The 17,744-nt window shown below is 40.6% G+C and overlaps 1 protein-coding gene across 1 annotated transcript in view; it reads right to left on the bottom strand.

The window, feature by feature from the left end:
* Positions 1-753: 753 nt before the first annotated feature.
* lgr4 (leucine-rich repeat containing G protein-coupled receptor 4) overlaps positions 754-17,744 on the bottom strand; it is an 81,037-nt gene continuing 64,046 nt past the window's right edge. Inside the window, exons 6-17 of the mRNA XM_055649138.1 lie at positions 16,102-16,173; positions 15,038-15,106; positions 14,424-14,495; positions 14,256-14,327; positions 12,649-12,720; positions 10,917-10,982; positions 8,853-8,924; positions 8,326-8,397; positions 7,897-8,022; positions 6,319-6,440; positions 3,351-3,425; positions 754-2,856 (exon numbers count right to left, since the gene is read on the bottom strand). Of these exons, the coding sequence (XP_055505113.1) occupies positions 1,580-2,856; positions 3,351-3,425; positions 6,319-6,440; positions 7,897-8,022; positions 8,326-8,397; positions 8,853-8,924; positions 10,917-10,982; positions 12,649-12,720; positions 14,256-14,327; positions 14,424-14,495; positions 15,038-15,106; positions 16,102-16,173 (2,167 nt within the window). The 3' untranslated portion in view covers positions 754-1,579. The remainder of the gene's footprint in view (positions 2,857-3,350; positions 3,426-6,318; positions 6,441-7,896; positions 8,023-8,325; positions 8,398-8,852; positions 8,925-10,916; positions 10,983-12,648; positions 12,721-14,255; positions 14,328-14,423; positions 14,496-15,037; positions 15,107-16,101; positions 16,174-17,744) is intronic.

Raw genomic sequence — 17,744 nt, forward strand, 5'->3', positions numbered from 1 at the left:
GTGCTGTACGATTCCCTGTATGAGTGACAGTAATAACCCAGCTAAACTATTAAACCTTTAGTTTCGTCACTGTCTTATGCCAGTGCATGATAATAATTTTCTGACAAAAAGGAAAATGCCCACTTTGACTCGGTAAAATTACGAGAGAACTGGAAATAGTTACACTCCGCAAGAATTTCATTGTCCTATCAGGGACACATGACAATAAACTCACTTGAACTTGAACAACATCCTGGCCATTTTCACCACTTTAAGAAAACTCTGCTCCCATTTCTTAAATTCTAATGTTTCTGCCAGGAGACTCGGCTCAGGCAGTGAGTGGAGAGTTATCAGTTGTAGAATGAACATTCAGAACGCTATCTTTAAAAAGAAACTTCACTGATTTGATAGTTGAAATATGTGAACCATCTTAAGACATGTTTGAACTCCTTAATTCTGCCCGCAATCAATACAATCAACATCTTGCAGGAAATTCCCTTCAACTTTGTCACTGGAGATGTTTAACCTGTTTGGGCAATGAGTGGCTTTTGTTAAAAGCTTTTAACCAGTTATACATTTATTATTATTTTTAGTTATACTGTACTCAAAGTGAATTTATGTAGGGTTTTTTCTGAAAGCTTTGTGATCATAAATTAAACACAATTGAAAGCTGAAGATTTTAAAAACATTTTACTATTGTATATTTGGTTTAAAATCACAATATTAATAATCTCTTCAACATGGTTAAAAACTACAAAAAGTTACATTCCAATATTGATTTACAAAGATTGCTTTATTTTTATAACATGATGATAATGTACATCCAAAACTATTTACAAGATTTGTTAAAACCATGTACTGAATATAGACCATAGTCGGATAAACAGCTACTGGTGGCTAACTTTTATTTAAGAGGTAGTTACCATTACTTAAAACGAGTACATAAAATCACACCCCTTATATTTTCAATCCAATAATTTACAATACAAATTTTAAAACGTATCATATGCACAGTATCTACAATCCATGCTGAAATTTCAGTTTTGGAAGTAATTTTTTTGGCATCTCCTTACCACCTGAGGAGCTACAAGTAATGAACCCAAGATCATGGTATTCACATTTGTTTACACCAACTGTGTGGAGCTTCTGTTTATTCTGCTGCGCAGGCAAATGTTAAGTTACTCTGTAGGGAAACTGCTTAAAAGAAACTGGCAGTGAGTTTTCCAAAAAAATCGTTAACTGTGGCTGCAAGCAACCAGCCACACGATGTCCAGAAACACAACAAAATGACCCTGAAGCAGAATGGACCATAAAATAGCTATTTTAAAAATAAATCTTCTCGACAAGTTTACAAATACTTTTGTAAATGTTTGTAATTATATAGCATACACACACACACACACAGTTAATCAGTTTGGGTAATTCTTTTCTTTTTGCAACAGATGGCTCAAAAAAAACTTACTGAATGTGATTCCCTTTTCTTATGACAGTTGTCAGATTGAAGAAAAAGTGCTTCTCAGAATAAAAGTTCACACCAAGAAAAATCTGATTGTTTCCAAGTGTCCATATATGTACTTTCCTGGTATTAAGTCTTGTGCAGTTAGTCTTTGATCCTTGGACTATTGTATGCATAGTGGACCAAAGGAAATCCCCGACTTTGATAGAAGCAGGCCCTCCCACAGGCCTGTACTTGGTCAGAACTATCCGAAACAAATGAGTCCCCTTCATCAGCGTATTCTGAGTGAGCCGACTGAGTGCCACAGTCTGACCAGTAGCCGCTGGGCCTCTGGCATGGAACCACCGCCAGAGCAGGGCAGCTATGCGACTTTACTAAGTGTTTGCACGTCGAAGGCTTTGTCAGTAACAATGACTCACAACAGTCACATACAGTCAGATTACCGTGTAGGTGGCTGTACATTCCACACTCGTAGAAGAACTCTGGGGTCACACAGCGGCTTTGAGAGTTCATTGTGACTGCAATCGATTTGTCTTTTTGCTTTGGGCGCCATCTTAACATGTTCCAGTCTTCCTTGAATCGCGGATTGAAGAACACATACAAAACAGGGTTCAGACAGGCAGGCAGTGGAAAGAAGATCAGTGTTACAGACTTCATTATTTCAGGACTGATGGAGATTGCACTGATGAGAGGTGCAAATGAGAAGAAAGCAACAGGACAGAAGAAAATACAGTTGGTGAAAATTAACCAGGCAACATGCTTGATCATACTTGACTGAGATGTTTCTGCAAGATCCTCTTTCTCCAAATTGCAGTAGAGCTTTGTGTAGACCACTGCCATTAGCAGGAAGGCTATTGAGTTTAGCAGTACCAGGGTGACAGTGTAGCCCAGGGAAGGAGACTCGCCAGTGGGGAAAGGTAAACAGAGTGGAGAGGCTGAAAATTCACCAATATGAAACAAGGGGAGACAAGCTATCACGGCAGCAAACAAAACAGCAAAGGCCGCAGCCACCTGGAAGTGTGTCAGCCGGTGGCTCTTTCCTTTTTTGATTAAGTCACGTGCGGTCATTGTCCGTTCAAAGGACGCCAAGGTGAGGAAAAAGATGGATGCTTCAGAAGAGAACATAGCGAGGAATCCGGCAACTTTGCAGCCACATCCAGTCTCCCACCAGGCACCAAACTGAGCAAATCTCCCCCAAGACACTGAATCTAGAACGGTCAGGGTACCAGTATATATTCCCATCAAGAGATTGGCTGCTGCAATTAGACCCACAAAGAGCTTGGCAGAAGACAATGGCGTGCATGATGCAAATGTTGTTACCACAACAAGCGTATTGAAGATCAATGCTACCAGAAAGATGAACCACACAGTCAGACGAATCATCCAACTCCCCAGCAAATGTTGGCATGGTTTGAATGCACCTAATAAGAAAAATAGTAAACCATTAATAAATAATAACTGATTTAGCAAAGTAAGCTTATTGATGTATACAACTCTTCAACAAAATAGCTTTTCCTCATTCACTAAAGTAATAGCATGCATAATAAGCGAATTGGAAATAGCAGGTTATTTAGTTTTCCACAAGCACTGGGGCGGGACGGTGGTACGGCGGTTGAGTTGCTGCCTCAGAGCCAGAGACCTGGGTTCGATCCTGACTATGGGAACCGTCTGTACAGAGTTTTTAACGTTTTCTCTGTGACTGCTTGGGTTTCCTCTGGGTGCTACAGTTTCCTCCCACACTCCAAAGGGGCGCAGGTTTGTGGGTTAATTGGTTTCAGTGAAAATTGTAAATTGTCCCTAGTGTGTAGGATAGTGCTAATGTACAGGGGTGATTGCTGCTTGGTGTGGACTCGGAGGGCCATAGCATTTGACCACCATCACATGCAAAGCCATTTGAATGTGTTTTGTTAAGTACCTGGGGATGGACTGCAGTGCACAATGGGCTGAATCTTTTCTTCATCATTCTTAATTTCATTGTCAGCACTTTGGTCTGTAGAAAGGATAAAAAGTTAAATGATTTTCTGCAAAACCTCGAACATTTAAAAAGACATTCTTGCAGGTAATTCTTTGGCTGGTTGAGCATGCTATAATGATGCAATGGGCTGTGAATACCACAAGCAAGAACACCATCTATGTCCAACTTCTAGCTGCATATTAGGCGGCGTTGCGAGCAGCTTCCTTGAGGTATTGCGACCAGGCCGACAGGTAGAGAATTCCAGAGGATTGTCCCATGGAATGATGCAAGAGTAAGGACGCAAAATGCTGGAGTAACTTTGCGGGTCGTGTAGCATCACTCATTCTGAAGGGTCCTGACCCGAAAACTCAACCATCCATTTGACCCGCTGAGTTACTCCAGCACTTTCTGTCCTTGTGTATACCAGCATCTGCAGTTCCTTGTTTCTGTATTATCACAGCAGAGAGTGCCATTGCTGAAAAAGATAGACTAGCAAAATTGTGTACTTAAAAAACAAATGACTGTCAAAATTAATAAAATGTCAAATATTTATGATACAAACAGATCTGCCTAATTATACATTGGTAATCCTCACTTTGTAGAGCAATTACTGACGAAGCTGGGAGAAAGGCATTTTACTAGTTTATCAATGCAGGATCATGTAAAAACTGTTACAACAGCTCCAGGAACAGAAAGTGATGGTTAATTTATTTCTTGCGGTGGGAGATTGAACGGACATGTCAGAGAGTAAAAAGTCACAACGTACACATGGATTTCACGACTGACGGTGTTAGATTGCTGCGTCAATAAGTGATCTGGGAGAAAAGTAGCATCGTGATGGATCCGAGCGATTTAGGATTAGTGTTCGCTATACTTTTTTTTTGGATTTTATAAATGAATTGGTGGGAATCACCATTAAGATTTCAAAATCCCCCAAAAAGATTGAGGAAAGGGGCATGAGACTGCGGATGTTGGAATCTGCAGCATAATAAGGGGGTAGAATAGAATATCCAGCAGTGATCTTAAATTAAGTGTGCCTGATCACACCATGTTGGGTATCGGTGGGGGCGCTGCAATGGCGGCAGCCCTGTCAGCAGCGCGTTATATGTTTTAAAATATGTTTTTAATGTTTCTTTGCGTGTTTTGTGTGGGGCGGTGAGGGGGAAACCGTTTCGGCCGCCTGCTCCATGGAGAGGCGACTTTTTCCAGGTCGCCTCCCCCGTGGCCTAACAGCAAGAATCGGCGCGGCCTTTCCTGGAGACGCGCCCGGGGCTTCAGCGGCGGGCGCAGCGTGGACTCTCGGCATGGAGCGGACGAGCCCTCGCTGGGGCTCGCTGGAGGGTAGCGCTCTGTTTCGCTGGCCCGGGGCAGCCGGCAGCCTGAAGCTGCGGTCTGCACAGCTCAAGCTCAGTGATGAATGCTGTGGTGGATGCTTATGTTAAATTTTTATTGTGTTTTTGTGCGTGTTCTTTATAATTGTACCGCCGCTGACATATTCATTTCACTTGCACTTTATGTGTAATGTGACAAATAAACCGTATTGTATTGTATTGTATTGTATTGTATTGTTGCATTTAGGATCTCGTGCCCACATTAGAAACCATGGCAATAAGGTATTTGACAGACAGAAAATGGAAAATAGGTGCAGGAGTAGGCCAGTCGGGCCCACATAGCAATCAATTTCTACCAATCTGCATGCAACACATCCAAGCTGGCGCGGCGTCTACAGAATGGGGGGGGGGGGGGGGGGGCCAACTTCTACTGCAGGCCAACACTTAAATTCAGGGGATAACACGTTCAAGATAATTTAAAAAAAAAATTCAGATAGAACATGGATATCGCTAACAAAGCAGGTCTCCAAAAGTTCACAAGAATGCAACCATCATGTCCACAATTACTCAATTGGCATACCTCATGGCACAAATTCCACCAAAAAAAAAAAATGAGAATGTGACACAGCCATATAATGCATTTTGATTAGTACGGGTGTCAGGGATTATGTGGAGAATGCAGGAGAATGGGGCTGAGGGAAAGATAGGTTGGTCATGATTAAACTGCAGAGTAGACTTGATGGGTTGAATGGTCTAATACTGATCCTACCACTTATGACATTTCTTTTGACTAGGTTACATAATGGAATGCAGGGAACCATGGGATATGGATCACGTGCAGGCAGATGAAATTAGTTTAACTTGGCTTTATGTGTACTGCTCCATGTTCGATAGAACTTCTCATCAGTCTTACAAAGGGCAAAGCATAATTGAAAGGACTCCACTCTCCACCCTGTCCATCTAACATGATTAATGCTTCTGAGGGAAAGATTGATCAGCCATGATCGAATGGTGCAGTAGACTCGATGGGCCGAATGTCCCAATTCTGCTCCTCGAATTTATGAGTATGGTCTTCTCCGTGGATTGTCACCATGTCGTGGTGGAGAAGCTTGTGTAGACCTGAGATCCTGAGAGCGATGCCGTCTGGAGCTATGCTCCTGGTAGGGCCACCCATGGCGGTAAGGTCGAGGGAGAGGTCTCTGACAAAGAGCAATCCAACCAAGACCACAGTGGTGGAACAGGCGTAGGATGATGGCTGACCTTAGTGGAGCTTCACAACGGTTAGGAAAGCGGATGAAGGCTGCAGCAGAAAAGGGTCCCCAGTCGTCTTGGACTCCATGCCACTGGATACTAACTCAGATCTGTCAAGGACCGTGGGGTGGCTGTCGCTGCACCAGTCTCCCCATGTTAAACAAAGTCACGCACAGGCATCCTCCATCTAGGGAATAAAACCCTGGAGACACCCATGGTCAGCCATGGGGGGGGGGGGGGGGGGGGGGGGGGGAAAAAGAAGTCTTGTATTTGCTGACTGAAATTGGTGGTTTATCAAATGTGGAAAACAATGAACTAATTTTCAACATCTAGTTAATTGTACTCACCGGTTTTCTTTTCTAACGGAGAGATGCTGGCTTCCTGACTTTTAATGTCCTCAGTATTAGCAGTTTGGAGTTCACAGCTACTAAAAGCACAGCACTGGTAGGCATAAGGAACCATCAAAGTCCTATAAAGTGCAAAGCATTTCAAGCTAGTTTAAAGTAAAATATTTGTACATTTTAATCACTACCTATTGTCTCTCTATTATATTCAAAAACTGAGCATGGTTGAGCATAGAATGCCAAGGAATCATGTTCTCTCCATTAAGGTTCAAAGTTTATTGCCCTCCAAATTGTACTTACAATTGGGCAAGCTGGGTTACAGTGACTTTCTCAAGCAATGTAGGTAGGTTTCTCCAGACTGTTCAGGCAGGGGAGAATACTATGGGTCACCGATAGCCATTGAATTAGATTCTCCTTGAGAGAAGTTTGAAGCCGATTGTCATTCATGTGATTTTAACTCTGACAAGGCCACAATGCAAGATGAATGTGCATTAGTTCAAAGGCAATAATCTTTCAGGAAAGACTAATAAAAATATTATGCTGCTCTAATCTTACACCAAGGCATTCAGTTTTGCATTGCAAGCTACCTTTAGACAAACAGATTGCGATTCAACCCTTTCTTTAAAATCAGACCTTGACAAGAAAGGACATGAAAGGTTTTTGGTTAACTCAAGCATAGACAACAGTTACTGAGTTATTGCTGCATCGTACTTTGTGCATGATTTAGTACAGGAGCTCTGCACAAACTGAGCACAAAAGGAAATCTATAACAGAAACAGTGACCAAAGTTCTAGTAAATAACCAATTCCTGGACACATGCCATGGCAGCACTTGGTCATTGTGCAAATGGTTCAGAAGGGCATTACATCTCCAAACAAGATCTAACACAAGTGATCTGACTGTGCTGGAAGTTAAGTTATCAAAGTTCAATCTGAAGAAGGGTCTCCACCCAAAACGTCACCCATTCCTTCACTCCAGAAGTCCCACTGCCTGTCTCGCTGAGTTACTCCAACATTTTGTGTCCATCTTCGGTTTAAACCAGCATCTGCAGCTCCTTCCTTCCGACACAACTATGCTGGTGTCTGTTTCTTTCAGTTTTCTCTTTGTGATTGTTCACAGATCACATTCCTTTTTTAATCGATTGGCCAAAAAATATTTTATCATTTACTTTTCTAAAAATGTTACCTTCCCCGCCCTCTTCAGCAGCTCAGCACTCATTTTATTACCCCATCTGGATATATCCCAACAGGAAAAAAAAGGGTTATATTTGTGAAAAATATCAAAAATAACCTCTATCCTAACGCGTGGACAGCCTTCTTTAATTAACCAAGAACACTCCGTATCATTCTTGTTAAAATATCACTTCAAGCCCAAATGACCCTTCCCCTGATGGAATGCTGCTCCAACCTGCTATCAAATGAGAATGTCTTATAATTCCCCAGTCCTAGGAAGTAGCCGTATAAATTATAAATCATAGAAGTTAAGGAGTATTATCAGCATTTATTTAGAATTCTGCAAGGTTCAGTACAGGGTAATGAGTAATGATAACAAATTGAATGAAACTTAATACAAATGGCTAACCTTAGGTTCTGGAGGTCTTTTACTTTCAGCAGTTCCTTGAGAGCAGGATTCCCAGAAAGTTTAAGTTGACTTAGTCCTTCTAAACCAACCGTTGGGAAATAATTTAATTGATTTGAACTCAGGTCTCTGAAAATATAAATTTGCACATTCTAAATAATAAATCTGGCACAAAATGCTGCTTTACAAATACTGCCAATAACCTTGCCATATGTCCAATATTAAAGTTACATTCCATAAAATAAGCTAAGATCAGCAGTGAATTTGTCAACTTGACAACTGGATGTTAATCTTGAAAATACATCCACAAATCAGTAACGATTTTCAAATTCAAGAATTGCTCAACAAAATTCAAAGCGTTATTTCTTCAAAATGAACCTTTAACCTTGTAATCTTAATGCAAAATCAATGCAAAGTACAAGAGTCACTTACAAATTCGTCAGTTCAATCAAAGAAGTCAATGCATTCTTGTGAATTGTCGAGATCTGGTTTTTACTTAAGTCACTATAAAGGAAATGGGAAAAAGATGCGTATAATATTCCAAAAGGAACTGGAATGTCTTGCGATTTTATTAAATCTAATGATAAGCTATTATTTTTTACAAATTAATGACAATTGTGGTATGTACCCTATTAAATAGAAATCAAGTAGATACCATCTTTAATATCTAATGATAAAACTTGCAGAATAATGTTTCTCCGTCCACATTGCATATGGTCACGAGAAAGTATCTTTAGGACCATAGTCCTGTCTGGCAATTCAAACAGGACTTGCATGCCCCTGTACAATTTAAAGTTTACTCAAACAAGACAATGATCCATGTATAGACATTTCGGTAGAATTTGCAGCAGAAAAAAAACCTCTTACAAAGACAAAGTGTTTTTACATGATTGAAAGTCTGTTTTAGCTTCTATAACATTGAGAGGAAGTGGGTTTTTTAGGAAGAAATGTGCACTCACAGAAAATGTAGGGAAACCAGTCCCTGGAATGTGTCTGCTCGGATCTCTTTGATTTCATTGTGCTTCAAGGAACTGTTAAGATAATTTTAAAAACAAGGTTTGGTTAAAAGTGAGAATATAAAAATGTTGTGGCTACCACACTTTTGAAACATACACATTTAGCTTTCTTTTTGCTCATGTTTATCATGTTATCGTTATTCTCAACAGGGAACTACAAAGGAAGACAAATTGCAAGCTTCTCTGTTGCATGTAGAGAACTGTAGCATATTGACATGTTGGGATAATACACACAATGCTGTTAATCCTGGCTAAATTGGAGAGGCTAGGACTTCAAAACGGGGTAAAAGTTTCAGGGTTGCTGGGAGATTTGGTCTATTTGGAGTTGCTCTCTGCAGAGCTGGGTCAAGCTGTGAAGAGGTGCCAGTGTGTCAGGAGCTTAGATACAATTTGCAAGCAAAGAATGAGATCATCTGCAAACCCTGTCAATTAGGTGCAAAATGCATAGAAACATAGAAATTAGGTGCAGGAGTAGGCCATTCGGCCCTTCAAGCCTGTACCGCCATTCAATACGATCATGGCTGATCATCCAACTCAGTATCCTGTACCTGCCTTCTCTCCATACCCCCTGATCCCCTTAGCCACAAGGGCCACATCTAACTCCCTCTAAATATAGCCAATGAACTGGCATCAACTACCCTCTGTGGCAGAGAGTTCCAGAGATTCACCACTCTCTGTGTGAAAAAAGTTCTTCTCATCTCGGTTTTAAAGGATTTCCCCCTTATCCTTAAGCTGTGACCCCTTGTCCTGGACTTCCCTAACATCGGGAACATTCTTCCTGCATCTAGCCTGTCCAACCCCTTAAGAATTTTGTAAGTTTCTATAAGATCCCTTCTCAATCTTCTAAATTCTAGAGAGTATAAACCAAGTCTATCCAGTCTTTCTTCATAAGACAGTCCTGACATCACAGGAATCAGTCTGGTGAACCGTCTCTGCACTCCCTCTATGGCAATAATGTCCTTCCTCAGATTTGGAGACCAAAACTGTACGCAATACTCCAGATGTGGTCTCACCAAGACCCTGTACAACTGCAGTAGAACCTCTCTGCTCCTATACTCAAATCCTTTTGCAATGAAAGCTAACATACCATTCGCTTTCTTTACTGCCTGCTGCACCTGCATGCCTACCTTCAATGACTGGTGTACCATGACACCCAGGTCTCGCTGCATCTCCCCCTTTCCCAATCGGCCCCCATTTAGATAATAGTCTGCTTTCCTGTTTTTTTTTTTCTTTTTTTTTTCATAGAATGGATTGGATGGTTGCAAACCAGACATACACCTTGTAAATAATTGTGAATAATGTTGCAGAGTTTGACTTTGCCGAGTGTTGATTGGATGTGGTATTGAGGCTTGTCTGGGTTTCCTGCACATCAGGGTAAATGTTTCTAAGTTGGCTTCCTTACGAAGTCCGGTTTGAATACAATGTATTGAGCTGTTGTATTATTGGGTTAGGGGAATGTCTGTTATATATGGGGTTAATCGATATCTGTAATTGGGTTATTAAGAAACCACCCCATGTGGTTCGGCCCCTTGAGTTCCCGGGACATATAAAAGTCCGTTGCCACAAGGTTCAGCGTTGATCTTCTGGGAGGGCGCTTGGGACTGCGTGGCCTTCTGGAGTGTCTCTATCTGAGCGAGGCCTACAGGGCTTGAACGGGCAGATACGAGGATCGAACCCACGGTGGGATAGGTACAGTAGTTGAACTGTGACGGGCTTTTGTTAAAGTAAAATTTAGTTGTTTCAAGTGCTTGATTCAGTTTTTACTAAAACTAGACTGGGGGGGAGGCTTAGAAATGAGCAAATTATCAATGCAAGCAATGAGAACACAATAATTAAGATACAAATAATAAGTACCATCTTGCTTTTATCATGCATCCCGTGAAGAAAGGTGAAGAGATGAAATATTGTGGTTACTAAAATGTGCTTGCACCTTAAAGCCAACTTTAGGATTGCATATTCATTTGACAGAATCGTTCAAAAATATTTATAATTGAAAAACTATCTTACATTTCTTCCAATGCTGAACAACCGTGGAAACTGGGAAGTTCTTCTATCTGATTGTAGGATAAGTCCCTATGAAGAAGAATACAATTTGTACTTGTGTTTTACAAAAAAACCCCAAAAAAACAAAAAACATATAGCCCACTCCAATTATTGAAATCCCAAAATTAAAAATAAATGTGACATCATTACCAGAACAATTCTGCAAAGTTTTGCCTTTCGTTGTGACTATCAACTTAGGTCAAGTTTAATTTTTAAAAGGAAAACAGAAAATGTTGGAAGTGCCCATTAATTCAGTTCCCTCTCGTTCCGTCAGCAATGAAGAATTAGCTCAAATGCAATTACGGTCACACAATTTGCCGATTTCCAGACTTTGTTTCTCCTCAATATACCCTACAGTTCTTGCAGGATTATAGAGCAGTGATTGTTCGGATTGTTTATACAAATGCTCAATCAAATATTGACATCTGCAACTGAGGACAGCTCTTGTTAATAAAATCAATTCTGTTGCAATAGATATTCAGTATAATAACATCTCCAAGTTTGCGGATGACACAAGTTGAAAAGCAGTGTGAGCTGCGAGGAGGATGCTATGAGGCTGCAGGGTGACTTGGATAGGTTGGGTGAGTGGGCAGATGCATGGCAAATGCAGAATAATGTGGATAAATGTGAGGTTGTCCAGTTTGGTGACAAGAACATGTAAGCAGATTATCTGAATGGCGTCAGATTAGCTAAAGGGGAGGTGCAACGAGACCTGGTTGTCTTTGCACATCAATCACTGAAAGTAAGGATGCAGGTACAGCAGGCAGTGAAGAAAGCAAATGGCATGTGCCCTTCACAGCGAGAGGATTTGAGTACAGGAGCAAGGAGGTCCTACTGCAGTTGTACAGGGCCCTGGTAAGACCAGCCCTTTTTTTTGGAGTATTGTGTGCAGTTTTGGTCTCCTAATTTGAGGAAGGACATCTTGATATTGAGGGAGTGCAGCATAGGTTCACCAGGTTAATTTCCGGGATGGCGGGACTGACATATGATGAAAGAATGGATCGACTGGGATTGTATTCATTTGAATTTAGAAAGATGAGGGGAAATTATGGGACAGGTTGGATGCAGGAAAAATGTTGGGAAGGTCCAGAACCAGGGTTCACAGTGTAAGAATAAGGGGAAGCCATTTAGGACTGAAGGAAAAACTCTGGAATTTATGCTGGAATTAAGAAGGATGAGAAGGAATCTTATTGAAACATAAGATTATTGAGGGTTTGGACACACTATAAGCAGGAAACATGTTCCCAATGTTGGGAGAGTCCAGAACCAGGGGCCACAGTTTAAGAATAAGGGGTAAGCCATTTAGAAAGGAGATGAGGAAAAACATGTTCACCCAGAGAGTTGTGAATCTGTAGAATTCTCTGCCACAGAAGGCAGTGGAGGCCAATTCACTGGATGTTTTCAAGAGAGTTAGATTTAGTTCCTGGGGCTAACGGGATCAAGGGATATGGGGAGAAGGCAGGAACGGGGTACTGATTCTGGATGATCAGCCATGATCATATTGAATGGCGGTGCAGGCTCAAAGGGCCGAATGGCCTACTCCTGCACCTATTTTCTATGTTTCTGTTTCTAATTTACCCTTGCCTTAAGGACGATTGAAAAGCAACTAAAACCTTGATGCTCTTGCTTTATAATCATGACAATTATATTTATACATTGAAAATTTGCACTTTTGATGATAAATATTTAAACTTACAAAAATCTAAGCATCTTCAGTTGTTGGCACAGGTCTGGTGGAATTCTGCTTATTCTGGTTCCTGTCAATGTCCTGAATTACAGGAAGACAACAATACTAATATATTAGTATAATGTCCTACTGCATGGGAGGACAAAAGTAAAAGGCTTTTAGAACAGTTCTGTTTATCATATAAACAAATTTAATCAGGAGAAATTGTGTACGGACTCGGTGGGCCTAAGGGCCGATTTCCGCACTGTATCTCTAAACTAAACTTTGAATGTACACACGGTTTAATTATTGTTTTTGCAAACAAGAACTAGACTATACCGCCAGAGACAGGAGGCCCTGCCATTTATTCCATGTGTCCTACAGGAATATGACGGCTTTAATCATTGTCTTATACGTCCATCTGCCACTGCCCAGCTTTCTAGCCGATCTATGTACTGCTGTATCCTTTTAGATAACTGTTTGCTATCTATGACTCCAGTAATTTTATATCACTTGTAACTGCCCACATCTTCTATCTATCTATCTTTAAAACTCTGTGCCTGACGACTGACTGCCTTTCTGCCTTTTGATTCGTGCCCAATACTCGCAGATGTCCAATCGGAACGGCCGATGCTCGCAGATGTCCAATCGGAATGGATCCTTTTACTTTCTTCCTTTGATTCACTGCCACGCCGAATCCAGACGCTCAATCTCCCAGGTCTTTTCCATTTCGGTGGAGATTTCGCTTTTCTTTCTAAGTATCCGCTCCTCATTACATTTCGTCGCCTTTAAGTACACGTTTTTAATCAAATCCTTCTCCCCCCCCACTCACTCATTTTGTCGCCTCCTGCTGGCCAGCGACCATAACGGCTGCTGGCACCCGCATTTCAACCTCAAGAGACGCCATTTAATTCGGCCTTTCAAGGACGGCTTCAGTTCGAGGACCACGTCTCCCGTGGGGGCTGCGGGTAGGAAACGGCTACGGGTAGGGAACGGCTGCGTTGGGGGAGCAGACCCAACGGGTCTGCCATTGGTCTAGTGTCTTATAAATGTTGTTTTAGTACCTGGCTAACTACCTCCTCAGGCTGCTCATTCCATACACCCACTAGCCTCTGAAACAGTTGCTCCTCAGGTTCCTCTTACATTTTCCCCTCCCGCCTTAAACACACGTCCTCTAGTTGTTTCTCTAACCCTGGATAAAAGACTCTTGGTTCACCCCATCTATTCTCCTCATGATTTTATACCCTTTAAAGATCAGTCCTCAGCCATCTGCACTCCAAGGAAATAATTTATGGATTCATAAGTGGGTTTGGGTTATTACACTTCAGTAAAATAAAAATTAATAATTTTAATTCTGAGATTGGAACATACTGCTTATGACGGTGGAATAATAAGATTTTACTATTTATTTCTCCAGTTTACAAGTTCAGTTTCGTTTATCGTCACAGGTACAGTGAAAAGCGTTTTTGTTGCGTGCTAACCAGCCAGCAGAAAGACAATACATGATCATACATTTTAGGTTATGTCAATGGGACTGATGCATTGCTGAGAGAGCTAACATTGAGTCAATGAGCTGAATGGCCTATGAGTTGGTAAACAATGTAAATCATGAAAAATATGAAAGTACTCCTACTCACAGAGACTGGAGTTCAGACAGATTCTGGAAAGCGGAAATTCCCACAGACAAGATTGGATTATCATACAAATGTCTGGAAAACAAGAAACTGGTCAGCTACCCAGATGGGAGGGAGGCTCAGGGCAAAATCAATCAGGGCAAGAATCAATGTGGGTAATACTCTACTCACATGGTCCGAAGCAAAGGATTCCCACTGAAAGCTTTATCTGGAATGACGGCAATGTTGTTGCTATGGAAACCACTGAACCAAGCAAAAACAAATAAGATCAATATTAAACTCATTAAAGTTAAAACAAAATAGAACATCACACATTTTTTTTTAGACCCAATAACAATTTTGTACAAACATACAGAAGGCGGGAGAATGGGGAGAGGGAGGGAGAGATAGATCAGCCATGATTGAATGGCAGTCGACTTGATGGGCCAAATGGCCTAATTCTGCTCCCATCACTTATGACCTTATACGTTAAACAAAAGCAAGCGACAGGTTTTAAAACTAACTTTAAACCCACCAATTTTATTTATTCAGTAATTTGATGTGTTTTCTACTCTAAACTTTAATTTGGTGTTTTAGGTCATAGCTATTGGACAATCTGTAAGGACAATTATGAAGTCTGGTTTGGGAGAGGTTATTGGAAAGAGGGATGTTAAATATATAATTGATACCAATATGGTTTGTGATCTCTGGCTGCCCACCCTCCCCTTTCACAATGTTCTACATGCTGCAACACACCCCTGACCCCAGCACCAGGAAGGTAAATAAATGCAGGATTTTTAACTCACAGCTCTTTCAGATGAGGAAGAGACTTGATGGCTTCAGGAAACTCCATTAAGTTGTTGTAGTTCAAGTCCCTAATAAATACAAAAACTACCATCAGGTAACAATTCTTATCACTGCAACTTTTATGAACAAGGACCAACTGAAGATAAAAATCCAGTAAGTTTCATCATGGTGAACGAATTGTCAACTTCAAATGACATTTCAATTATCCAAAAGCAAAATATTATTCATGCTACAAATATGAAATAAAAATGAAAAATGCCAAAAACACTTGAGGGTCAAGCAACATCTGTGATGAGAAAACATCTGAAAAAAGGTCTTGACCCGAAACATCACCTATTCCTTCTCTCTAGAGTTGCTGCCTGCCCCGCTGAGTTACTCCAGCTTTTTGTGTCTATCTTTGGTTTAAACCAGCATCTGCAGTTCTTTCCTACACATATAATTGATGTTTCAGGCTGTCAACCTCTGAGAAATTGTTGATCATCAACCTGGGATGTTACTCTGACCAATGTGTACATTTTCTGTTACTCAGATTTATTGCTGATGTTTTTGTGCATTGTGATGTTTACCATGGATATGCAGTATACACACACAATACATGCCCTTTCCTTTCTAAATGCTATACAAAATTTGCACATAAATTAAAAATGAACATGTGCAGTCAACAAAATATTACCTGGGATTTTGCAAAAATGAGTGAAAATCCAGAAATAAAAAGATTTCTAAAATTCAGACAATCAAAATTGCTCTCAAATTATAATTTAAAAATCAAACATTAACATTCAGCTAATATTTAACATTTCCATTTAAAATAATGAGCATTACAAAATTCCAGTGTTTACACTCTGATATTCCTGTCCATATCCTATAACTGATGAGGTCTGAAGGTCATCAAAATCTAATAAGTTAACAACAAGAAACACCCAGAAGTGAAATGGCTTCAGCAATATTCTAATATACTCAAAATCAAATTATTTTGATAATTCCTCTGCCGTTTGAGATCCAAGTTAATCGTACAAATCTGGCTGCTTGCCCAGAAAACACAAATGGAAAAATTCATACTTACAGCGTCTCAAGATTGTCAAGCCCATCAAAGCAGTGGATATCTAGTGTGTCAATTTTATTATTGTGAAGATGTCTGTAGAGAAATGAAAAGAGAAAGCGAGAAGGTCAACATTTAAAAATTAAAATCATTTTGTACTTTAAACTACTTAACACTTCAACATATTTGAAACAAAGTCTAGTGCCACACAAAGTGTTTTAACCACAGATAGACACAAAATGCAGGAGTAACTCAGCGGGACTGTCAACATCTTTGGAGAGAAGTAATGGGCGACGATTTGGGTCAAGACCCTTCTTCAGACTGAAAGTCACGGGAAAGAGAAACGAGAGATATAGGACAATGACGTAGAGAGATATATAGAATGAAAGGTATGCAAAAAAAAAAGGATGATAAAGGAAACAGGCCATTATTAGCTGTTTGCTGGGTGAGAACGAAAAGCTGATGTGACTTGGGTGGGGGAGGGATGGGGAGAGGGAATGCAGGGGTTACTTGAAGTTAAAGAAATCAATATTCATACCACTGGGTTGCAAGCTGCCCAAACTAAATATGTGTTCCTCCAATTTAGCCTCACTGACAATGGAGGAGTTCTAGGACAAGAAGATCAGTGTGGATACACACAAAATGCTGGAGTAACTCAGCAGGACAGGCAGCACCTCTGGAGAGAAGGAATTGGTGACATTTCAGGTCGAGAAGGGCTTCGACACGAAATGTCACCCATTCCCCGAGGTGCTGCCTGTCTCGCTGAGTTACTCCAGTATTTTGTGTCTATCTTTGATTTAAACCAGCATCAGCAGTTCTTTCTTACACAAGGTCAGTGTGGGAATTGGAACTAAAGTGTTTAGCAACCAGGAAATCAGGTAGCTCCAGACAGACGGAGCAATGGTGTTCAGCGAAATGATCGCCCAGTCTACGTTTGGTCTCACTGATGAATAAGAGTCCACATCTTGAATAACGGACACAGTAGATGAGGTTGGAGGAGATGCAAGTGAACCTCTGCCTAACCTGAAAGGACTGTCGGGGTCCGCATTTTAACCACATCTCCCACACTTGTCAGTGTTGACTTTTACAATAAATTACTTTGATTTATTGTAAAAATAAACCAAATTTTTATTTTTACTTGCCTTGCGACAGATTCAAAGGCAGTACAGATCTATACAGGGATAGCTGTGTTCCTAAGAAAGCTCAATCTACAGAATATCACACCAAAAAAACAACTGTCAATGGGGAAAAGGGGGTTAGCGTCTGAAGAATTTCAGACTCACAATAGCCCTTGCAGCACTTTCACAAATAAATGGTCTTTTAAATACCTGCAAGTTTATTTTTGTTACTGCAAGCTAAAGATAGTACAGTCTGTGTTTCATTGTTTAATGGAGTATCATTGCACAAGAGACGGTTTGAAGTAATTTTTGGTCAATTATCTGCTAACTACGTGGAGGTTTTTTCCATGAACTGTTTTTGCAAGCCAGCTTTTTTTCTGTCTGTCAATTTCCTGTCAAGTAACGGTTCGCAAGTTCCTGTCAAAGTACCATTATAAGCAATATAACCAGCACAATGCAAATAGTGTTCTCCAATTCATCAGCCACGTTTTATCCAATTAGCTTTATGGAAACGCGTGCTATAGCAGAACTGCCTGTCGTCATTCAGCA

Source organism: Leucoraja erinacea, chromosome 18, assembly GCF_028641065.1.
Source record: "Leucoraja erinacea ecotype New England chromosome 18, Leri_hhj_1, whole genome shotgun sequence".
NCBI lineage: Eukaryota > Metazoa > Chordata > Chondrichthyes > Rajiformes > Rajidae > Leucoraja > Leucoraja erinaceus.